The sequence below is a fragment of the Ovis canadensis genome, chromosome 1, assembly GCF_042477335.2.
Source record: "Ovis canadensis isolate MfBH-ARS-UI-01 breed Bighorn chromosome 1, ARS-UI_OviCan_v2, whole genome shotgun sequence".
In the NCBI taxonomy this organism is placed as follows: Eukaryota; Metazoa; Chordata; class Mammalia; order Artiodactyla; family Bovidae; genus Ovis; species Ovis canadensis.
The window spans coordinates 233,194,197-233,219,061 of record NC_091245.1 but is presented as its reverse complement, the minus strand read 5'-3'; the positions used below and the strand labels follow the sequence as shown (position 1 = coordinate 233,219,061).

At 41.3% G+C, this 24,865-nt stretch overlaps 1 protein-coding gene across 14 annotated transcripts in view; it reads right to left on the bottom strand.

Moving 5' to 3' along the window:
* Positions 1-22,710, bottom strand: part of VEPH1 (ventricular zone expressed PH domain containing 1) — a 384,254-nt gene extending 361,544 nt beyond the window's left edge. For 8 of the 14 annotated variants that reach the window (XM_069561395.1, XM_069561331.1, XM_069561307.1 and 5 more), the window contains exons 1-2: positions 22,328-22,710; positions 13,636-13,931 (exon numbers count right to left, since the gene is read on the bottom strand). In XM_069561395.1, coding sequence (XP_069417496.1) covers positions 13,636-13,824 — 189 coding nt within the window. In that variant the 5' untranslated portion in view covers positions 13,825-13,931; positions 22,328-22,710. Of the gene's footprint in view, positions 1-13,635; positions 13,932-17,982; positions 18,234-22,327 lie in introns of those variants that run through there. The other 6 variants (XM_069561298.1, XM_069561385.1, XM_069561289.1 and 3 more) reach the window with 5 other exon arrangements.
* Positions 22,711-24,865: the final 2,155 nt, after the last annotated feature.

Below are 24,865 nucleotides of genomic sequence, written 5' to 3'. Positions count from 1 at the left end.
AAGCAAATCAACCATTTCCAAACAATTGGTATCATGCAGTTCACATTCTTTGACTACAGTGCGGTTAGATTTTAACTCAACAGAAGATTACAAATATTCTCTGAGGAATTAAAGCACAAACTTCTAATTTATGTGACAAAGAGGAAACCACAATCAAAATAAAAATTTAGAATTCATAAAAAAATATTATGTCTCAAAAACTTGTAAGATGAAACTAAGTAGTACTTAACAAGAAATTTGTGGACTTAAGTGCTTATATTAAAAAAATAAGACAGTAAAAAAAAAAAAATCCTGAAGAGGTTGGGAGAAAAAAGCAGAATACAACCCAAGAAAGAACAAAAAGGAAAATCATAAGCACTAAAAAAGAAGTTAGTCAGAAAAAAAGATCCTACAGATGATTAATAAGCTAAAAGCTATAAAAAAACAAAACTCTGAAAATTTTGATGAAAGACAATAGTGAAAAAGAGCATTTAAATACAGATGCAGTCAAATACAAAATATAAGAATAATACAGTTTTATGCCAATAAATTTGAAAACTCAGAGAAAATGTACAATTTTCTAGAAATTATATTTTACCAAAAGTGACTGAAGCAAAAATTCTTTAATTTCCTTCAAAGAAATTGAATAAATACCTTAAAAATCTACCAAAAAAAAATAAAAAACAAAACCCAACCAAAACAAAAAACTTCATGGTACCAGAGGATTTTATCACTTTCTAAAGGAAATCAGTCCTGAATACTCATTGGAAGGACTGATACTGAAGCTGAAACTCCAATACTTTGGCCACCTTATCCGAAGAACTGACTCATTGGAAAAGACCCTGATCTTGGAAAAGATTGAAGGCAGGAGGAGAAGGGGACGACAGAGGACGAGATGGTTGAATGGCATCACCAACTTGATGGACATGAGTTTGAGCAAGCTCCAGGAGTTGGTGATGGACAGGGAAGCCTGGCATGCTGCAGTCCATGGGGCTGGAAAGTGTTGGACATGACTGAGTGACTGAACTGAACTGATGGGATCAAGAAATAGATCATCACCATCTGATAAAATTGTTATAAATCATAGAAATGTGAGACATTTCCCAATTCATTTTATGAGACTAGTATTTGTACCTTGATATCAAAGCCAGGTAAATTTAGTAGAAGAGAGGGTAATTATAGGCCAAACTTACTGTTCCAAAAAAGTGTTAGTCCCTCAGATCAGTTCAGTTCAGTCGCTCAGTCGTGTCTGACTCTTTGAGACCCCATGAATCCCAGTATGCCAGGCCTCCCTGTCCATCACCAACTCCCGGAGTTCACTCAGACTCACGTCCATCGAGTCAGTGATACCTTATCCTCTGTCGTCCCCTTCTCCTCCTGCCCCCAAACCCTCCCAGCATCAGTCTTTTACAATGAGTCAACTCTTCTCATGAGGTGGCCAAAGTACTGGAGTTTCAGCTTTAGCATCATTCCTTCCAAGGAAATCCCAGGGCTGATCTCCTTTAGAGTGGACTGGTTGGATCTCCTTGCAGTCCAAGGGACTCTCAAGAGTCTTCTCCAACACCACAGTTCAAAAGCATCAATTCTTCGGCGCTCAGCTTTCTTCACAGTCCAACTCTCACATCCATACATGACCACTGGAAAAACCATCTAACTTTGTGAACCCATGGACTGTAGGAATCTGCCAGGCTCCTCTGTCCATGGGATTTCCCAGGCATGAATACTGGAGTGGGTTGCCATTCTCTTCTCCAGGGAATCTTCCCAACCTAGGAATTGAACCCAGGTCTCCTGCAGTGTGGGCAGATTCTTTACTATCTGAGCCACCAACTCCTAGAAGTTTATCCTAGGAGTGCGACAATGGTATTATATTTTAAAATCTATTATTGCAGTTCACCACATTAAGAAATTAAAAGGGAAAACAGGATTATCTTAAAAGAGCAGAAGAAGCAGTTAATAAACTTTAACAATTCTTAGAAAAACAGGAATAAAAGGAAACCTTTTTAATCTGACAAAAGGCGTTAACCAAAAGCCTGGAGCAAACATTATACTTACACTGAAAATTTAGAAAGCTCCTTTTAAAGAAGGAAAAAAGCATATCCAATATCCTCATTCTATTCAGCATTGTTTTCGAGAGCTAGTCAGGATGAGACAGAGAAATCAAATAAAAGACGTAAGAATTGAAAAGGAAGAAATAAAGCCATCATTATTTTAAGATAAGGACTGTATATGAAAAAAGTTTCAAAGAATGTGTTTCTCTCTTCTTTAAAAAAATCCTTTCTTGGACTCCCTATTCTTCTTAATTACCACGCCATTTCCCTACTCCTTTCAGGAGGAAAATGCAGTGTCCACAGTTCATTTTCTTCAAATCTCCTCCCATTCTGTCTTTAACTCCAACCCAGCTTTTACTCCTCTCTATCCAACGGCAATGCGTTTATCAAGTCGCAGTGACCGTCCTGTGCTGGAGTAACGGTCCGCTTTCAGTCCCCACCTCACGAGACCTATCGGCAGCGTTTGGCATCACCCTGTCCTTGATAGTGTCTCCACTTGGCTCTCAGGACATCAGGCTCTTCTGACTTCCTTCCTCCTTCTCTGAGCCTTTCTCCCAGACAACTTTATTTGTCCTGCTTCATCATCTTCTTGACGTTTGAGCACCAGGCTCGGTCTTTGGACTTGCTCCTTTTCTGTCTGCACTGACTCCCTTGGTGATCCTATCTAGTCTCCAGGCTGATGAATTCCAAAATTAAATGTCCTGCCCAGACTTCTCTCCTCACCTCCGGATGCATACACCCAGCTGTCTACACTTTATTGCCACTCGGATGTCTGACAGCTCAGACTTTATGTATCTGAAGAACCCTTGATTCTTTCTACCCCTCCCCCAGATCTGTTCTTCCCAGTCCTCTCTATTTTGCTTAACAACAATTGTGTCATTGTAGTTTTTCAGGCCCCAAATCTTCAAACCCTCCCCACTTCTCTCCTTCTCTCTTTCTCTTTTTACCTGTCATACCCATATCAGTGAATCTTGTTTGCTCCATTTCCAAAACATACCCAGAATCGGAACACTAATCACCTCTCTTACTCCAAGAGTCTCTGTTGTTTCTTACATCCAGACTATTGTGAAGCATGTTGATTGGCCTCCCTGTTCCATTTTTGCCTTTTTAGCAGACTCTTCTCAAAACAGGAAAAGTGAAGGTAGGTTGTATTACTCCTCTGGTGTCAGAATTCTCCAGCTCTCTGCCCAAGGTCCTAAGTGATCCAGCTGCCTTTCCCTTCTGACCTCATCTATGATTTTCCCACTTTGCTCCTTCTGCTAATAGCACACTGACCACTTTTTTGTTCCTCAAAAACTCTAGGCTGCCCTCAACTTAAGGACCTTTGATTTGATGGTTCCTTTACCCAAAATGATTTCCTGAAGTTATCCACAGGTAATGCTCTTTCATCTCCTTCAAGTTTTGCTTAAATGTTAGCTTCTTAGTATGGCCTGTCTTGTCTGCCCAACTTAATAGTTTTCAAAACTCTAATCTTATGTTCCCATTCTTTGTTTTATTTTCTGCATATTTTCTTATCCTCTCCTTATATACTATATATTTTCCTTATTTATTTTATTTCTGTCTCACCCAATTAAATATATTATGATAGCAGGTTTATTTTTGTCTGTTTTGTTTACTCCTATGTCCCCAGCATAGAATTCTCTAGCACATAGTAGGTGCCTAATAAATATTTGTTGAATAAATGGAAAAAATTACAGGCAATGAGAGTTGAGGGAGTTTATTGGACATAATATCACTATACAGTGTCATTTATGCTATAATCTCTCAAAAATAGTTGGAAAATATAATTATTAAAAGGGTCATTTATAACTTCAGTTAAAAATATAAAATATTTATAAATTTTTAAAAAGATATATAAGACTCAAGATCCTTGAGTAAAAAATCATAAAACCTTATTTAAAGATATTGAAGAAGATCTAAATAAATGGACAGATACACAGTATCTACAAATAAAAAAAAATAGTACCATAAAGTTGTTAATTTACTTCAAATTAATCTATAGATATAATAAAATTCCAATCAAGATACTGACAGAATTACTCACGAAACTTGAGAAGCTTATGCAAAATTATTAAAGAACAGAAATGAATCAAAGAAGTTTTAAAGAAAGAGTTTGAGGGTACTTGTCCTATTGGATATCAAGATGTTACAGTAAAAGGCAAGCTGTACTTGAGTAAGAGGTGCCCAACATGCACAAAGTGACAAAGATTCATAGAAAGATATACAGAAAAACCCCCTTTACATTAATAAGAACAGATTCTTCTTAAACCTCAAGAGAAAAATGAAAAAAAAAAAAAAAGCCCAAAGCTTAAGGAAGTACTTTACCGAAAAGGAAATTTAAATGCACATAGCAAATAAATACATGAAAAACTGGTCAAACTCATCAATAATGAAAGTACTGCAGGTTTAAATATCAATCAGACACTGCTTCACTTAAACGGACAGAAATTTTTAAAATCTGATAAAAACAAGTATTGATCAGGAGATAAAGCCACTGAGACTCTTAACATGACTGATCAGAGTGTAAATTGGTGAAACCATATTTGAGAGCAATTTGGTGGTTTATCAGAAAATTGAAAGTATATGAAACCCTAAATTTAGTTTTTTCACTACTGATTGTGTACAATAGATATTAAGCACAGCTGCCAAAATTGTTAATTATAAGAATGTCCACTGTGGCACTGTTAGAATAGGTTTAGGGTTAGGGTTTAGGGTTAGGGTTAGGGTTTAGGGGTTAGGGTTAGGGTTAGAGTAAGTAAACTGTGTTCATGTGATGGAACACTCTATTGCACTGAAAACAAATGAATTGGGACTACACACACTGACATAGATAAACCCCAAGGACATAATATTGAGCCTTATTACATCATTTATATAAAGTTTGAAAACATGAACTACAATGCTATAAGTCATTTTTGAGCCATGCATATGTAGCAAAGAAATAAAAACACATATGGATAAATACCACAACAGGATATTGGTTACCTTAAAAGAGGAAAGGGAGGAGTATTGAAGGGGAAGAGAGAAACATGCAGGTGGCAACAATTTTGTTTAATTTCTTAAATTGGGTGATTTTTGTGTACTTAACATTTTTTATTGTTAAAAATATTGAAGAGAATTGGAAGGTGGGTAGATCGATTAGGTATGAGTGAGCATCAAAGGAAAGGTGGTGTTGAGAGTGTGAGAAGAGGCTAAGTGGACAGGGAGACAGTCTGACCTGAGGAATCTGGAAGGAGAGCCTAGTAGTAGAAGAAATGAATTATTAGGTAAGGGTATTCCAGAAGCGGTGGCTGTGCAGGTGCAGGAGGGCCGAGAGGAGCTACTCCAAGGAGCAGCGGCTGCACTTTGCTGGAGCAGCCGTGAAGAGATACCCCACGTCCAAGGTAAGAGGAACCCAAGTAAGATGATAGGTGTTGCGAGAGGGCATCAGAGGGCAGACACACTGAAACCATAATCACAGAAAACTAGCCAGTCTGATCACATGGACCACAGCCTTGTCTAACTCAGTGAAACTAAGCCACGCTGTGTGGGGCCACCCAAGACATGGTGGAGAGGTCTGACAGACTATGGTCCACCGGAGAAGGGAAGGGCAAACCACTTCAGTATTCTTGCCTTGAGAGCCCCATGAACAGTATGAAAAGGCAAAATGATAGGATACTGAAAGGGGAACTCCCCAGGTCAGTAGGTGCCCAGTATGCTACTGCAGATCAGTGGAGAAATAACTCCAGAAAGAATGAAGGGATGGAGCCATAGCAAAAACAATACCCAGCTGTGGATGTGACTGGTGATAGAAGCAAGGTCTGATGCTGTAAAGAGCAACATTGCATAGGAACCTGGAATGTTAGGTCCATGAATCTAGGCAAATTGGAAGTGGTCAAACAGGAGATGGCAAGAGTGAACGTCGACATTCTAGGAATCAGCGAACTAAAATGGACTGTAATGGGTGAATTTAACTCAGATGACCATTATGTCTACTACTGAGGGCAGGAATCCCTCAGAAGAAATGGAGTAGCCATCATGGTCAACAAAAGAGTCCGAAATGCAGTACTTGGATGTAATCTCAAAAATGACAGAATGATCTCTGTTTGTTTCCAAGGCAAACCATTCAATATCACCATGATCCAAGCTTATGCCCCAACCAGTAACACCGAAGAAGCCGAAGTTGAATGGTTCTTGAAGACTTACAAGACCTTTTAGAACTAACACCCAAAAAAGATGTCCTTTTTATTATAGGGGACAGGAATGCCAAAGTAGGAAGTCAAGAAACACCTGGAGTAACAGGCAAATTTGGCCTTGGAGTACAGAATGAAGCAGGGCAAAGGCTAACAGAGTTTTGCCAAGAGAACACACTGGTCATAGCAAACACCCTCTTCCAACAACACAAGAGAAGACTCTACACATAGACATCACCAGATGGTCAACACCAAAATCAGACTGATTATATTCTTTGCAGCCAAAGATGGAGAAGGTCTATACAGTCAGCAAAAACAAGACCGGGAGATGACTGTGGCTCAGATCACGCACTCCGTATTGCCAAATTCAGACTTAAATTGAAGAAAGTAGGGAAAACCACTAGACCATTCAGGTATGACCTAAATCAAATCCCTTATGATTATACAGTGGAAGTGAGAAATAGATTCAAGGGATTATATCTGATAGATAAGAGTGCCTGATGAACTATGGATGGAGATTCGTGACATTGTACAGGAGACAAGGAGCAAGACCATCCCCACGGAAAAGAAATGCAAAAAAGCCAAATGGCTGTCTGAGGAGGCCTTACAAATAGCTGTGAAAAGAAGAGAAGCAAAAAGCAGAGGAGAAAAGGAAAGATATTCCCATTTGAATGCAGAGTTCCAAAGAATAGCAAGGAGAGATAAGAAAGCCTTGCTCAGTGATCAAAGCAAAGAAATAGAGGGAAACAACAGAATGGGAAAGACTAGAGATGTCTTCAAGAAAATTAGAGATACCAAGGGAACATTTCATGCAAAGATGGGCTCAATAAGGGACAGAAACGGTATGGACCTAACAGAAGCAGAAGATATTAAGAAGAGGTGGCAAGAATACACAGAACTGTACAAAAAAGATCTTCATGACCAAGATAATCACAATGGTGTGACCACTCACCTAGAGCCAGACATCCTGGAACATGAAGTCAAGTGGACTTTAGAAAGCATCACTATGAACAAAGCTAGTGGAGGTGATGGAATTCCAGTTATTTCAAATCCTGAAAGATGATGCTGTGAAAGTGCTGCAGTCAATATGCCAGCAAATTTGGAAAACTCAGCAGTGTCCACAAGACTGGAAAAGGTCAATTTTCATTCCAATCCCAAAGAAAGGCAATGCCAAAGAATGCTCAAACTACTGCACAATTGCACTCATCTCACATGCTAGTAAAGTAATGCTCAAAATTCTTCAAGCCAGGCTTCAGCAATACATGAACTGTGAACTTCCAGATGTTCAGGTTGGTTTTAGAAAAGGCAGAGGAACCAGAGATCAAATTGCCAACAGCCACTGGATCATGGAAAAAGCAAGAGAGTTCCAGAAAAACATCTATTTCCGCCTTATTGACTATTTTACAGCCTTTGACTGTGTGGATCACAATAAACTGTGGAAAATTCTGAAAGAGATGGGAATACCAGACCACCTAACCTGCCTCTTGAGAAACCTATATGCAGGTCAGGAAGCAACAGTCAGAACTGGACATGGAACAACAGACTGGTTCCAAATAGGAAAAGGAGTGTGTCAAGGCTGTATATTGTCACCCTGCTTATTTAACTTCTATGCAGAGTACATCATGAGAAACGCTGGACTGGAAGTAGGACAAGCTGGAATCAAGATTGCCGGGAGAAATATCAATAACCTCAGATATGCAGATGATACTACCCTTATGGCAGAAAGTGAAGAGGAACTAAAGAGCCTCTTGATGAAAGTGAAAGAGGAGAGTGAAAAAGTTGGCTTAAAGCTCAACATTCAGAAAACGAAGATCATGGCATCTGGTCCCATCTCTTCATGGGAAATAGATGGGGAAAGAGTAGAAACAGTGTCAGACTTTATTTTGGGGGGCTCCAAAATGACTGCAGATGGTGATTGCAGCCATGAAATTAAAAGACACTTACTCCTTGGAAGAAAAGTTATGACCAACCTAGATAGTATATTCAAAAGCAGAGATATTACTTTGATAACAAAGGTCTGTCTAGTCAAGGCTATGGTTTTTCCAGTGGTCATGTATGGATGTGAGAGTTGGACTGTGAAGAAAGCTCAGCGCCGAAGAATTGATGCTTTTGAACTGTGGTGTTGGAGAAAACTCTTGAGAGTCCCTTGAACTGCAAGGAGATCCAACAAGTCCATTTTTAGAATGGACTTTAGGGAGACCAGTCCTGGGTGTTTATTGGAAGGACTGATGCTGAAGCTGAAACTCCAATACCTTGGCCACCTCGTGCGAAGAGTTGGCTCATTGGAAATAACTCTGACACTGGGAGGGACTGGGTGCAGGAGGAGAAGGGGACGACAGAGGTTGAGATGGCTGGATGGCATCACTGACTCGACGGATGTGAATTTGGGTGAACTCCAGGAGTTGGTGACGGCCAAGGAGGTCTTTTGTGCTGCGATTCATGGGATCGCAAAGAGTTGGACACGACTCAGCAACTGAACTGAACTGATTCCAGAAAGGACTTGAAATGAAAAGATAAAACTTAAAGGCATATTTGGGAACTTAGAATTCTGAATAAATCATTTTCTCAAAGCAAGCCTAAAGATTAAATAGTTTCTAGTTCTGTCTTGGAGTAACTGATGCCTGGACTGCAGAGCAGAATCTAGTGATGTTCGATTCTTTTGTGAGTGACTTTGGGGGAAGGACTAAAGGCTTGTTTGCTAAATGTCTAGATTATGCAAAGCTGGGGATGATAATTAATGTACTGGACAGAATCATGTTGTTTTTTTTTTCTTTAGTTTGGCCACATTACTCACCATGTTGTATTCTAGTTCCCTGAGTAGGGATCAAACCTGGACCCTTGACAGTGAAAGTACAGAGTCCTAACCACTGGACAACCAGGAAATTCCCAGAATCATAGTTTTTTCACAGGTATAGATATTCTAAAATGAGACAAGAATATTATTTCAATGGTTTAAAATGTAACATAATATACTTAACATTTTTTCAAGTTATCTAATTTCAGGTCTTGATTCAACCTGAGGTTCTTGGCATATCACAGGATAAATGTGGCCAACTGCACCATGTTACTATGAAAAAGAAGGTTTAGAAACAAAATATCTGACTAGTATCAGCAACTATTTCAAACAATCGGTTCAAGTAGTAGGCAATGATAAATTACAATAATAAATATAAAAGATTCCTGGGAAAGGTACCCAGAATGCTGAGAATGTAGACAATCTTTGGGAGCTACAATGAGGCAGCCTCCAAGAATCTGGAAAAGAGGTTGCCCTGTGAGGATTAGACAAACAACCCTGAAGGCTAACCCAAGGCACAACCTGTACATGGGTGACTTTACAGTTGAGTTAAATACAATCTCAGGGAGGTAGGGCTAAAATATAGGTTAAAATACAAGAGGAAGAAGCCTAGTCAGTAACAGAGACAGACTGAGTAAACAGACTCAGTGATAACAGCATGCAACACACAAGAATTCTGATGGACTTGAGTTATACTTTTCATTATAAATCACTAAGCCAGCATCTATTTTATATTTCTGACAGCATGATTTAAATAGCATTTCTCATGTACTGACAAAATTGTGTTTTCAGACCAGAGACTGGTGTAACTCTTCTCTGCTACAGAGCCTTCCTTTGTCAGGGGAAAATATAAGGACAGTAAGGATAGTCAACTGGGAAGCTAGAAGCCAGAGGTGAGACTTGATACTTACCTGCACATGTTTAAAGTTCTTCTTGTAGCAACAGAGGTTTAATTCTCGATTGTTAAGGGCAGAGACCAGACTAAAGGATAATGGACAGAAAATATTTATAAAGAGAGAGATTTTATTAGACTAAAAGGAAGAACATACTAACAATTTCACCTTCCAACAGTAGAACAAGCTACCTCTTTGTTAGGATTCTTTGATCATAAACAGCAGAAAAAATCTGGATAACTGAAGCAAAATAAATAAAATAATTAAAAGATAAGAGGAGACTGACATTTCAAGGGGAATTTGTAGTACTTAGCTTTAGAAAGGCAATGACTGAGGCAGCTGTAGTCACAGAAGTGTAGAAAGTGAGGACTGTCTCTTTGGAATACCATCATCATAATAACTCACCCTTTACTAATTTCTTTCCTAGAATCACTGGGAGAGAAAATCTGATCAGCATATCTTGGGTCAGGTGTCCCTCACTCTTGCTTTCCCCCTTCCCTGGTAAATGGCAAGGTAGAGAACTTTGATTCAAGATCCCATCAACGAAGGGTTCATGCAATGGAAAGGGATAATTTACTGAAGGAAAATGGAGGAGCAGGAAAAAAAGTCAGAAACCTAGCATGTTCTCATCATTGCAGAAATAGAAGGAGAGGCCACCTGGTTGTCAAGAATCCTAAAGAAGGGATTTCTGTGCTGGAAGGAAGTTGGAAAAGACAGTTTAGAAGGTCCCTTTCAGTTTTATGTTTATAAAGAGGAACTGATTCATTTGAAAATACCCTATTTCTGGGAAAGATTGAAGGTGGGAGGAGAAGGGGATGACAGGATGAGATGGTTGAATGGCATCACTGATTCAATGGACATGAGTTTGAGTAAACTCCGGGAATTGATGATGGATAGGGAGGCCTGGTGTGCTGCAGTCCATAGGGTCGCACAAAGAGTCGGACACAACTGAGCGACTGAACTGAACTGAGAGGTGGAATTGACTACTGAAATGCAAGGTCATTAGGAAAGGTCTAAGAAGGAATATTTAGTGGGTCTTGGTTATAAGGGAAGGATGGGATGCAGCTACAAGAAGAAACCACAGAGTAGGCACTGTAGTTCAAGGCTCTAATTGTTGGTATTAGTCACTGAATGTTACAGTCCCTGAGACATCATGGAAAAGGCATGAACAATGGAAAGACATGTAACAAAATCTGGCTTGGGAAATTTAAGCTGGTAATTGTTAGTAGATTGAACTAGAGAAAGGCAAGGCCAAAGGCAGGGAGAATAATTGGTTTGAGAGCCTAAGCCAAGGTGATGGCAGTGGGAAGGAACAGAAGGAGCAGATGAAGAGGCATTTCTTAGGCAGTGCTACAGAACTTACAGGGAAAGGAGAGAGTGAGAAAAAGAAGCCAGGAATGACTCCAGGTTTCAAACCTGGACATCTAGGAAAAAGGTAGTACAAATGGAAGAAAGGTGATAACTTCTAATTTAGATACATTGAATTTGAGGTGATGGATATCAGTTAGGATGAGCTTGAAGTTTAGCAAGAGGTCTGAAGGCTGAAAACATAGATCTGGGATTCCCCCATGTAGAGATCGCACTTGAGGATGTATGAATAGATGACTTTCTAGAAGGACGGACTATGATGCAAAAGGGTAATTAAGTCTTTTTGGAAAGAAGCAATCACTAAGAACTAGACACACTAGAAATTGTTTCAGGAACAATGAAACTTGACCTGGCTTTTAAAGGAAGGGAGGAGGGAAGGAATGCTAACAGGGACATATTTATAAGTAGAATCAATGAGCAACGTAAAAACTGATCAACATGATCCCTGCATTTAGAAACTAGATTGATCTGCATGATCAAAACTCTCTTAAAAAAACTGACTCTTTTCTTTCTGCCACTTATCTACTCTGTGCCACAGTTGTGTATGTATCTGTGTGTGCTCAGTTCGTGTCTGACTTTTTGCAACTACATGGTCTATAGCCCACCAGGCTTCTCTGTCCACGGGATTTTTCAGGTAAGAATACTGGAGTGGGTTGCCATTCCCTACTCCAGGAGATCTTCCCAACTCAGGGATCAAACCTGTGTCTCCCGCATTGGCAGGTGGATTCTTTACCAACTGTGCCACCTGGTACAGACAGAGAATGGAAGAAACAGGGTGTGACAGAAGTTAGTAAATGAGGATCGCAGAACTGCTCGCTCTCCAGACCTACTGGTCTGGTTGGGATGCTGAGCGGAGGGCTTAAAGGATGAACAATGCTCTTAAAGACAAAGGAGGTACCAGCCTTAATGGTTAAAGTGGGGACACATAATAGAACTCACCAGTCCTAAAATTCTGAATTTGTCATCTGTGAGACAAAGCAACTCATGAAGAAACAAAAGAAATTGCTGGCACTAGTGACCTCTAGTGGAAATAGGCTTCAGGGAAATACAGATACAGATAGGTATTTTTATATACACGCATATACATATTCTCTATTAGATGAAATCAGTAGTATATTCAGCCAATTTATTTCCAGAGGAATGTGAAGGAAGGGGTTGCTGGAAATAGCATGCACATCCTACTCAGAAAGTGGAAATGTACCAGAGAAATGCTTTGTTTTTTTTGAGTCAGACTAAGTTGATTAATTTTCTGGACACATAATTGCTGTCAAAGACAATACCTGAGAAAAGAAGACTGTTTAGGCAATGACTTCACTGGTCACTGGGGGGACTTGGCATGTGAACGACAGCCAAAAAGAGAACATGCTGACAGATTTGAGGAGGAAGCTGCACTGGTTGCTATTATGCCTTTTAAACATCTTTTCATTATGACATGGAAGAAAGCTGTTATCTCTGAAATATGTACATATTTGCTATTCAGCATTTTATGGCTCAAGTCCAGTCTCCTTCCTTTGCCTGGCACATGTTTGTGCCAAGTGTTGGGAAGAGCTGTTAAGCTGAGAGGATGGAAGGGGATACTAGGTGGTCTTGGCCTTTGAAATGGGACCAATCTCTAAGCACAACCAAGAAGGTCAACATCAAGCCACCTTGGGCACTCTATATCCAGTCTCTTTGAGACGTGCTTTCAGGATACATAATCTTGACATTGAGGAGAAGTGAAAGAATAGGAGGGTTGATGGAGATTTTAAATTTGTCTGATCACAACTGGGGTCTAATAATGGGTGAGTTGAATTAAATGGGGGGAGTATAGAAAAAATAGCAAGGAGAAGGTTTAAAAAAATGGAGATTATATGAAAGTAAACAGAATCAGCATTATTAAGCCCTGGGCAACTGTCACTTCTGGCGGCAGAGTGACAGTTCTCCTTTCTCGTGTTGCCTGCATGGCAGGAGGTGTCATCTTGCCTTCTTTCATTATTCAGCTCCCACCCAACACCCTGCTTTGTTTACTGATGCTCTTGTGCAGCTTTGTGGGTCTGCTTTTCCTCAGATTTGCTCCCTCTCATCTCAAGGATTCAGAAACAAACTTTAGACAATCTTTTTTTTTTTCCTTTTGAAAATTCCACTCTGGCCTGCAATTTCCAGGGTTCTGGTCTCCATGGATGGACAAAAGGTAGTCTGACTGCCCCCTCCCCCTCAAGTCAAAGACTTCCCTGGTGTTATTTCCTAGATGCCAACTAAACCACAGGGCAGAGTTAAGAGAGACGGATCTGAGTGGTCCTTCCTCTTTCCTCTGCAAAGATCTTTTCCCCCAGAATACGTACAATCATTTAGCTCCAGAATAGATTGTTTCAGGGATCTAGTCTACAAGCTAGTTTACTTACTGAAGATGAGCTAATGATTTTGATTTGTTCCAAAGCTTCTGTCAGGCTGTCTTCAATCTCAGAGTCCTCTAAGGAGAAGAGGTCTCCGGCTCGTGAAAGGTCTTTTTGTCCCAAGACCAGTCTGAACAGTTGATGCATGCTGAGAGGTTTGATGATCAGTGGACTGCCTGCAGGCCCAGGGCCATGCATCTCAGTCAGCAGAGGTTAGTGAGACCAAAACACGTGGCAGGCCATAGACTTCATATACCTTGAAAGGTCATTTTTCTCCAGACTTTGAGGGGGTTTTTTGACACTCTCTGCAAGAGAAACAAATGACACAAGACAGCCATTAGTTGAATGTCATGAGCTCAGAATGTGAACTTGGTGCCCAGCAGAGAGAGAGGAAAAGAAAAAAAACATTTGGAAATGTGCAAGGAACAACAGATTTTGGCTTGATGACCTTCAAAAGAACTCTTTTCTTATTTTGTTGCAAAAAGCCCTGTCAAAGATGATTCTATTTTTCCAGAATTTAATTCGATCCTTAAAAGCAGCTTTTTAAGAACCTACTTTTCTCCTTTCTATATCCTTCTCCTTCTCTTCCTGCCACAAGGAAACAAGTGGACCAGCAACAAATATGCCAATACTTGCCAGATTTCCCCAAATAGATTCTCATGGAAACCAAACAGAAAAGGGCAATGAAAGGAAAAGAGAACACAGGAAACACCTTTTAGACCCAATACCTGTTTCCTGGATGTGGAAACTGATGCCTAACTTACCTTTATTGGCTGGGCTTCTGTGCTATATTGACAACAGAAACTTCCTGAACCTCAATCCAGAAGGTGATCTCAATCCCCAGTTCTTATGTACTCTCTAAACGAATGGCAGTGAAATAAAGAATTCTGCCTGGGAGTGTGACATGAGATAAATCTCTACAGAACATGAGCATGAACTTGAACACAAAGCTTGAAGGTGAGAATATTGCAATGAAGGCTGAAAAGGAAGGGTCTGAGGATCTGGCAACCCTCCCTCTGTCCCCACAGTTGAAATAATAAAGTCCCACTGTAGTCTCTACTCAGTTAACAGCCCACAGAGATTAAGGTAATGGTACCAATTAAATAACTGATTATTCTCATCAGCTTCCTTCTGGGCTTCATAAAACCGCAGATCATTTGCACTAGCAGAGGCCTGAGCAGTCCTTTCAGAGCCAGGGAGTTCTTCAGGACTCCTGGTAGCTGTGGCAGTACTGTTCTGATCTCAGGTCAGTGGGCTCTCCTACAGTTTACACAAGAATGGAGCCACCTCATACACATAGGTAACTTAAAAATGCTATCACGTGTTTAGAGAGTGACAGCTGAGAGTGATTTATGTAACATAAGCAGCAGGCAGTTCTGCCCAGCATTTCAGCCTGAATGTGGTGCCCAGAACAAGCATGAAAAGAAGAGTCTTCTGCTCCCTTGGGTGTCTCAGACCTTCCCCGGAGCTATCACTGAGACAACATCTCTTGGTGCTGAATGCAGTTTTCAAGTTTGAAGATACATACTTCCCATATCTCTAAATGCAAGCCAAAGCCTTCATCAGGCACTTAACAAAGAAAGTATCAGTAGTATTCCAAATGGTGCAATTCATAGGCCACTGAAGAGATTTCAAGGATAGTACTGCGTACATGCAAATTTTGCACTATCTACCAGCTTCAGAAAAATTTAGAAAGTATTGTTGTTGTTTAGCTGCTAAGTTGTGTCTGACTCTTTTGCAACCGCATGGACTGTAGCCTACCAGGCTTCACTGTCCATGGGATTTCCCAGGCAAGAATACTGGAGTGGGGAGCCCTTCCCTTCTCTAAGGAATCTTCCCAACCCAGGGATCAACCCAGGTCTCCAGCATTGCAGGCAGATTCTTTACCAGCTGAGCCACAAGGGAAGACCATAGATAAGGAACCCAAGGCATTAAATAACTTGTCCAAGATACAGAACTAAGAGACTGGAGAGTTGGGATTTGGACCCAGACTCCAGAGCTAGGCTTCCAGTTTATAAACACCACGGACTGAAGATGACACGTAAGGTTTCCTGTGAGGCAACTGTTAGGAATAGAGAGCACTGTTAACATTTAAGGATAAAGATATGGGTAGAGTCATAAAGCAAGAAAATGAGTTCCTCTTCCCTCCTACACTGACCCTGCATCCTTGTCCATATATACCCTGGGATTCAGGGCAATCAAAGAGCAGAAATGTGACAAGGAAGAGAGGCTTCGAGGATGAGAAGAACAAGAGCAGTGGGAAGTTTTCAGGGGCTGGGGTGACCAAAGAATGAGGCTCCTACAAAGTATTTTGTGCTGTGCTGTGCTGTGCTAAGTCGCTTCGGTCATGTCTCACTCTTTGCGACTCTATGGATCGTAGCCCACCACGCTCCTCTGTTCACAGGATTCTCCAGGCAAGAGTACTGGAGTGGGTTGCCATGCTCTCCTCCCAGGGATCAAACCAGTGTCTTTCACATCACCTACATTGGTGGGTGGGTTCTTTACCTCTTAACACCACCTGGGAAGCCCACAAAGCACCCTGGTAAATGTGAAAGGGTGAATTATAGTATCTACAGGAAAATTAGGGTGATGTTTTCCTGGGTTTGCCCCTGCTTTCCCTATCCCCCAGCCTCACACATGTGCAATGACAGTGTCTCCGTGAAATAATATTCAGGAAAGTAAGACATTGGATGCAAATTACTTCATCTTGACCAATCAGCTTGTTGGTCAATATCAGGCACTTCCAGCAGCAGATTCAGCTGCCCCAGACATAGCAGAGCTGAAGCTCTGAGAAGCAGCAGAAACACGTGCTGGAGAACCACAAGGTTCTCCTAGGTTCCTTCTTTTCTTTTTACACCTGCAGTGACACCTGGTGTGGAGCCCCACACTCATGCTTCCAATTGTGTGTCTGCCATTGTTCAACACACAGCCATACATGAAGACATTCACACATCCAAGGGTGAGGGAGTGAGAGAGGAGACTTGCACCAAACATTCTACATTATAAGGATGACCAAGAAAAAAGTCCCCTAAGACTTCAAAGGAAGTTTGGGGAAGTATGAGGGAGAGAGATATTTCCTAGGGGAAAATGATAAGGAAATGGCTATGTGCCGGAAATGGTGTTCAGCCAAAACTTTTAGGAGAGGTTTCCTTCAATGCATGTGTGCCCAGTGCATACTAGGTCACCTACTTGTCTGGGGACCCAGACTGAAGTTCTAGCTCAGCTACTCAGTAGTTGTTGGGCCTTTGCTTCATGCTCTTCCTTTCCCAAGCCTCATTTTTCTCATCTGCAAAATGGGTCCAAGGCACACCAAATCTATCTTATCTTTTTGAAGATCAAAACAGACAACACACAAAAAAGCACTTTGTAAAATAATGACACCACCAGCTGGTGTTCAGCGAGTGTTTACCATGAGTCAGGCACTACTCTAAGAGCTTCCCAAATAATGAGTCACTGAATTCTCAGGACAGCTCCATGTGACAAGAAACTGATGTTCAGAGATGAAAACAAGCAGTCCAGGGGGATCTGCTGAGTAAGTTGCAGAGTCAGGATTGAAAGCAGTTGATCTCCCAGGACAAAGCCCTTTCAGGACTAAGTACAGGTGCATACATGACTGTATATGATAATTACTGAGCTGCCTCCCTTCCCATCCGTCCTCATTTAAAGAGTGGCCTGCATCCAGTCTGCCCTTTTCTGGACAAGAATCAACAAGGCATGTTATTTATTTTTCAGCAGCTCAGGTGTGTAGCTTTTCTAACTGCTCTCTTTGCAACAGCCCAGAGGGTTAGAGCCAAATCAAAATTTACCTCATCTCCTGAGAAACTTCCTACTCTTATGAATGGCATAGTCCTGCGACCTCTCTGTATGTGGATATATGCACTTGCCATACACATACAGAGGCATGTGTATCTACACACACTAGGACACTTCCTCTGAACCAAGTTCTTTGCTGGACACTCTCTTCTCAGATGTCCCAGCAACCCTCCAGGCAGATACTATTACCAAAGAGGAAACAGGACTGGTGAGGTTAAATATCATGCCCTAGGTGACAGAGCCAAGATTCACATCCAAGTAGGTCAGCCTCCAAATCTGGTACTTTCTGTATTTCAAAAACTGACTTATAAAATTCCTTTTTGTTCCTGGCTTTGGCTCTCCTAAATTCTTTCCCTAATCTTTAATAAGAGACCCTAATCTGAAACCCGAGTTCTCATTATTCGGTCTACATTTCTTAAGCGGGTGTTGGTTGACAAATTGGGTTTCTGTATGGAGAGATAGAACCCGCCAAAGAGAAATGTTTCTGCACCATGGGGGACACATTTCCGGATATCCCAGCTGTCCCCCGCAAACGCGCTTTACCTTCGTGCTACTCCTCAAAGGGGCGCTTCCGGGTACTCAGCGATCTATTTTGAGGCTGGGTGGGCATCAGAGTCCGAGGGCGCCGCGAGTGGAATCCACTCAGCTCAGTGAGCCTGAAGTTGTTCATTGTGGCGCCAGGCGGAAGAATTCTAGGAATGCGCCCGAGATGCCGCCGGCAGCTCTGGAGTGGTCAGGTGACCCGCTGCGCCTCACCCAGGGGAGAGCGACCTCTGAGTGAAAGGCTCTGTTTCCTGGGGTGAAACAGCCCGCTCCAGTAAAGCGGAGTTGTTTTTAACAGCGAAAACAAAACTGCCTGTGTTCATGGAAATCTATACTTCGCCTGAGAAGAACAGAGGGAAAGAAAAGCTATGCAGAGAACATAACTTCAGCAGAAACTCAAACAGGTGAATGGCGTGCCCACTGGGGGCCCTTTTTCAACCTCCAGAAGGGGGAAGAATGGCAGTTTAATTAACACTTCCCTCCCCCTTGAGATGTCCCATACAGAGTCTGAAAAGCTGAGTGTTTGTCCAGGATGAGCCACAGCTCTTAAAGAAGTCATCTGCCTCTAGATTAACATAGTTGAAACTTTCAGAATGCAGGAAGTTGCTAATAAGCAGAACAGACTTACTCAACAAAGATGTATACTATACCCTCACTCCCTTTTCTCCCATTTTATTTGGTGGAAGGTTCTTGGACCAGACATATTAGACTGGTATTAATACTTTAAACACTACGGCAATACTCCAGTTCAGTCACTCAGTAATGTCAGACTCTTTGTGACCCCATAGACTGCAGCTCATTAGGCTTCCCTGTCCATCACCGACTCCCGCAGCTTTCTGAAACTCATGTCCATCCAGTCGGTGATGCCATCCAACCATCTCATCCTCTGTCGTCCCCTTCTCCTGCCTCTATCTTTCCCAGCATCAGGGTCTTTTCCAATGAGTCAGTTCTTCCAATCAGGTGGCCAAAGTATTGGAGCTTCAGCTTCAGCATCAGTCCTTCCAACGAATATTCAGGATTGATTTCCTTTAGGATTGACTGGTTTGATCTTGCAGTCCAAGGGACTCTCAAGAGTCTTCTCCAACAACACAATTCAAAAGCACCAGTTCTTTGGTGCTTTCTTTATAGTCTAACTCTCAGAACATGCTTATCCTGCTTCATCTATTGATACTCCAGAAGAGAAAAAGGTACTGAAACCCTTTCTTACTGTTTCAAAAGTTAATGATTCATCTAAAAAACATGTTTCAAGCTATATTATTCTCTCCCCCTAGCTTCCTATAGTAGGTCTGTTCATCCCATCAAGTCATCTATCTGCTGGCAAAGTACACAAAAAGTTGTGACCTGCATGATCACCAAGATGTGGACACTGTGGGTGTCTCCCCAGGAGAATACCCCACAAAGGTGTGCACTCAGGGTGGCCACACACCTGCCACTGAACCAGATCCTATGCTTCAGGGGAATGGCCTCAAAAATCTTCCCAAACACTTGGTGATCAATCATATTTTTATACCATCTATACCTTGAGGACTGTCTCCTTGAAGAGTTTATAAAAATAGAGAAGCCAGAAATCCGTGAATAGATACATTTTCTCATTGATGGTATTCTGGCTGATAGATTCTGATGAAGTATCTCTATTCTATTCTCTTTTAATAGAATAGATTATATTTCTTTAATCTTCCCTTTTCTTTATCCTCCATTCATTATTCATGGTACTTATCACTAGTTTTTATTCAATTTTCTTTTAGTTTTAAATGAACTTAGGGTCCAGAGGTGGACACAGTGTGAGAATCCAGTAAGAAGAGCAGAGAGGAGTGTCGAGGGAACCTGGACACACCTGGGTTCAGCTATGCCACTACCTGCAGTATAAACCTGGTCACATTACTCAACCTCCCTGAGCCTCAGGTTCCTTATTTACACCTGAGGATGGTGATGTGGGTTGTTGAGAGTTTAAAGAGATTATATAAAGCATTTAACACAGACCTGGCATATAGCAACCATACAAATAGTGACAGCAATCATATCTTTAATAACATAATTATTCTTGTAGGTCATTCTCCTGTTAATGCATCCCCATGTCGTACCTTTTAAATACTAACAATGACTCTGCTGCTACCGAAGATTAAATTCATAGCATTAAAGATGCCTAGGTCTTTTCCATTTGTGTTTTATTTATATCCTAGTTGTAGTCTCTCATAGTCTTAAATCAGGGTAGTTCATGCACTGTCTTACAAATGTCCTTGTTGATTTCTTCAGAAACTGATTTCTCTCTGGAGAAACAGCCTTACTGTGACCCTACCCCCACCACGGCCAAACAGTGAGAGTGAATTTTTTCAGTATCTCAGACATTTTTTTGGCCAGGTAATCCAAATACCTGCACTTTCTACTTAAGCACAGTGCTTACTCCCATGTTTATTAGGGAGGAGGGAGTGTATTATTCCTTCCAGGGCACTATAGGGAAAAGTTCTTTATGACTTTTCAAGGTGACCTACACTGAATGGGTGCTAATAAGATATTGCTGGTTTACTCTATTATGCATTAGTGTGTGTGTGTGTGTGTGTGTGTGCACGTGTGTGCACGTGTGCATGCATGCACACTCAGTTGCTCAGTTGTGGACACTCTTTCTGACTCTGGAGTGGTATCCCAATAGTTGGGCTATTAAGTCTTCTGATTCAAGTGTGATTTCATTTAGCAGAATCTACTAATTACACACCTGAACCAGAAGACAATGACCTGACATTGGAATACCACTTTGGGAGGATTTCAGTAAACATAACTATCTCAGGAAGCCAGTTTATTCTGAAGAAATTAGTTTCTAGCTTCCAACTCCAGGTTAGGATGTTCTCTGGTTTTGTCACCTCAGAAAATTTTATAATAACAATATTTATTTATATTATGCTTTGGGGATCAAAAAATTATCATTTTATTTTCTTGTGTTTAAAATGCCCACCGACTAACTTAGACCCCTTTGGATTCTAGAAACTTTCAATAAAGTTCTCAGATTTGCCCTTGAAAGAAAGGATTAAAGATTCTTTTCAAGGAGCATCTTTTTCACACAGTGTGAAAGCGCTACAGGCGTTCCCATGGGAATGGGCCGCTAACATTTCAGCCCTTCCCACAAGATGTCTATTGTTCTCTGGACGTCTCTGGGCTCCCAGTGCTGCCGACATGTTGCTATACTTCACTTCTACTGAAAGCCTCTGCGGCTGGGTTATTCTAAATGATGCTAAAGGATTCAGCCCTTGGTGTTTTTGCTAGAACTCATACAGTCTAAGTGTGTGGCAGGCTTGTTATCATACACATACACAAAAAATAGGTTTGATGCCCTATTTAGGCAAGAGCTCAAAAAAGATCTACTTAATTTTGAACATGTATTGCAACTTATGAGAACACACATATTAATAGATAGGAAACGTTTCTCTTCATCAGGAATGAGGGAAAGATCTAACGAACTTTCTAGACCAAGAATTAGTAACTGTCATAATGGTTTCATGAGGTATCAATTTTCATTTATAAATTCTGACTTCGTAAGACATATGTGCTCTGGAATTGATACAAATCTCACCAAAAAATTTTAATTCCAATTTTCTGGGTTTGTTTTACAAGAAAACATACCCAGAGTTGCAAATTACAAGGAAAATTCAATGTTAAATGTATCTCTATTTACATTTAAATGTCATACATTAAACAACTGCATGACCAATTCAAATAATGCCCTAAGTATGTTTTTTTTCTAGTTTTTAAATTGAAAACATACATAAATATCATGGAATTCAGCTGTTGAGTACTACAGCAATTTAAGTATGTATTTGAAAAAGAAAAAAGTGGCTAGATTTAGTTATGATTTGTAAGGTGTCTAAATTATCAAGGGAAAAAAAAATTACAGCAACAGCAAACAATAATGGTGACTGTCCAAACTGGTGACTGTAATGATACTACTGACTTTTCTTTGCAAAGCATAGGCAGGATCAGTTTCTCTGCTGGTTGCAAAATGTTTCTTGAGGTAAATAAAAATATGAAATAGAAATAAGCCCAAACTCTTATGGAGTGAAACAAAATGCACCTTCGGTGAGTCCAGAAGCAGTTTTCTGCTCTAGAGGCCTAGAGACATGTTTTAATAATCCACAGAGAGGTGGCTTTTTTTCCCCCCCATAATAAGTAAAAAGTATGCATACATGGCTAGACACACAACTCCCAAGTGCACTTTATCTGCGTAATCAGCCAGCCCCTGGAAGTTTCTCTGCCCCAATCCCGCAGCCCACCCTTTGCCTCACTGCAGCTTCTGACATTTACTTTAATTAGCTTTTGTTTTTGCTGAACAAAAGGACAGGAAAAAAGACAGCCATACCTCTTAGCACAGGAAATTCTGGCCATCATAGGAAATAGATGCCAAAATGCTTGATCCTAAGAGCGATTCTGGGGGAACCCACGGCCATGCTCAGAAGTAGTCAGTCGCCCCTGCCCGGCTCTGTCCTGTCGGTAGCAGCGGCACTTGCCTGCGCTGCTTGTCAAGCCCAAGGTACACTTGATTCCCTCCCCTGGACTCACCATGCTGAATTGAGCAAATGAGTAACTTCTCCTCCCTCTCTCAGACTTCTGCTTACTGCTAACAACTGGCACAAAGTTTCACTTATTTCTACAGTAGATTTACAGAAGACTCTCTCAGCAGATCCGTAGTTTGAAAGAACTAGATTTGCCCAACAACCAGTAATTTAGGTTCAGTTAATGAATAACTCACTTTAAGGAATCAAGGAAGTTTTAGGTCAATATCAGATGTGGGGCCTTTTATCAGGCAGGCATCAGTGAAAAGGTTTGGGGAGGGATGGAGGAAGGAATGTAGCAGAATGAGATAGTACTTAAGCCAAATATGATAAAAGAAAAATACCATAAGAGAAGGAAAATAACTAGCCTGAGTGAACACACAATCTGGCTGTGCTATTAATATTGCTAGTGAAATCCTGAACAACTGAATGAAGGATACAGTAGCACTAGGGGTTTTTCCAAGCCAGCACTGCAGAAATTAATTGAAGGTACCCAGTGGATAGTTGTATCTAAAGGCACTTCTCTCCCCTTGTGTGCATAATGCGGGCTTTCCACCTTTATTGATCTGAGGTTTTGCCTACACACAAAGCAATAGAATATTTCTGAGTCTCTTCTAACTAGAGTTTTCAGTTAAATGAAGTATGTGAGTGTGGTGGAGTAGTGCGGTGGGAAGAATAGGATGTAAGGTGTACAGTTGGAAATATCAATATTTTCATGTCACTAGCAATCACAGTATCATGTAAATAAATTGCTGGTTCAGTTAAAAGTCATTCTCATAGGGTGAAGAGGACTTTCTCTTGTGTTGATTGCCCAACATCCACTTATCCTATTTCTGGTAAAAATTGTATGCATATTTCCCCTGGAAATGATGTCCTTTGGATAGAGTTGGCTTACATAAATAGGTTGTATCTTAGTAAATCAGAAAAATTGCATTCCCCCAACCATAGTGATTAATTTAGGGGAGGTGTGGATCCCTTCCCGCCCAGTGAGAGTCAGGATAAGGATGAATGTTTGGCTCTGGGGGACAGAGCCTTTACTGCTGTACTTGATGATGAGATACAAGGTCTGGTTGGACCTGCTGTCTTGTCACTGGGAAACTGAATCTTAGTGACTTTGTTCAAGCCACTTAAACCAGCTGCTTCTGATATTGGCAAGATCCATCCTTTACTGTGAGCCAATTCCTTTACAGTGTAAGTGATTTTAGGTTGGGTTTTCTGCCATTTACCTCCGAAAAAGTTTTATCAGACAGAATCACCTGAAACCAGATTTGTGGATGACTCTTCTGGGCTCTCACAGGGCGTGTGTGCGAAGCCGCTTCAGTCGTGTCCAACTCTTTGAGACCCCATGGACTGTAGCCCGCCAGGCTACTCTGTCCATGGAATTCTCTAGGCAAGAATACTGGAGGGGGTTGCCCTGTCCTCCTCCAGAGGATCTTCCAGACCCAGGGATCAAACCTGTATCTCTTATGTCTCTTGCACTGGCAGGCAGGTTCTTCACCACTAGTACCACCTAGGAAGCCCTCTCTTCAGGGCAGCTCCTTGCAAATGAAGTGGTCTAGGAGACCCATCAGGAACCACCTCTAGCAAATGACCCCTTTAATGACAACCACAGGGCAACAGGCAGAGATGGGAAGGGCCTACAAGGAATGTAGTCATTCAGTGTACTTGAAACTGTGGCATTGCAAATTAATTCTTTTAAAGCAATTATATGTTCACTCCCCTAAATATTTCCACTTTAGCCACCTAGGCTTGTTTGGTGGTTCCTAGTCATATACTGTTTGACCTCAATAAACCTAACATGTAATCCATCCATCCATGCAGTTTTCATAAATTCCTTTGGATAATTAGTTTCACAGAACATTGCTCTGTATTTTGCTCCTCTCTCTATTATTGCACAACTTCCATCCCCTCCCTCCTTCAGTTCAGTTCATTTCAGTTGCTCAGTTGTGTCTGACTCTTTGTGACCCCATGAATCGCAGCACGCCAGGGCTCCCTGTCGATCACCAACTCCTGGAGTTTACTCAACTCATGTCCATTGAGTCAGTGGTGCCATCCAGCCATCTCATCCTCTGTCGTCCCCTTCTCCTCCTGCCCCCAATCCCTCCCAGCATCAGGGTCTTTCACAATGAGTCAGCTCTTCACATGAGGTGGCCAAAGTATTGGAGTTTCAGCCTCAGCATCAGTCCTTCCAATAAGCACCCAGGACTGATCTCCTTTAGGATGGACTGGTTGGATCTCCTTGCAGTCCAAGGGACTCTCAAGAGTCTTCAACACCACAGTTCAAAAGCATCAGTTCTTTGGCGCTGAGCTTTCTTCACAGTCCAACTCTCACATCCATACATGAC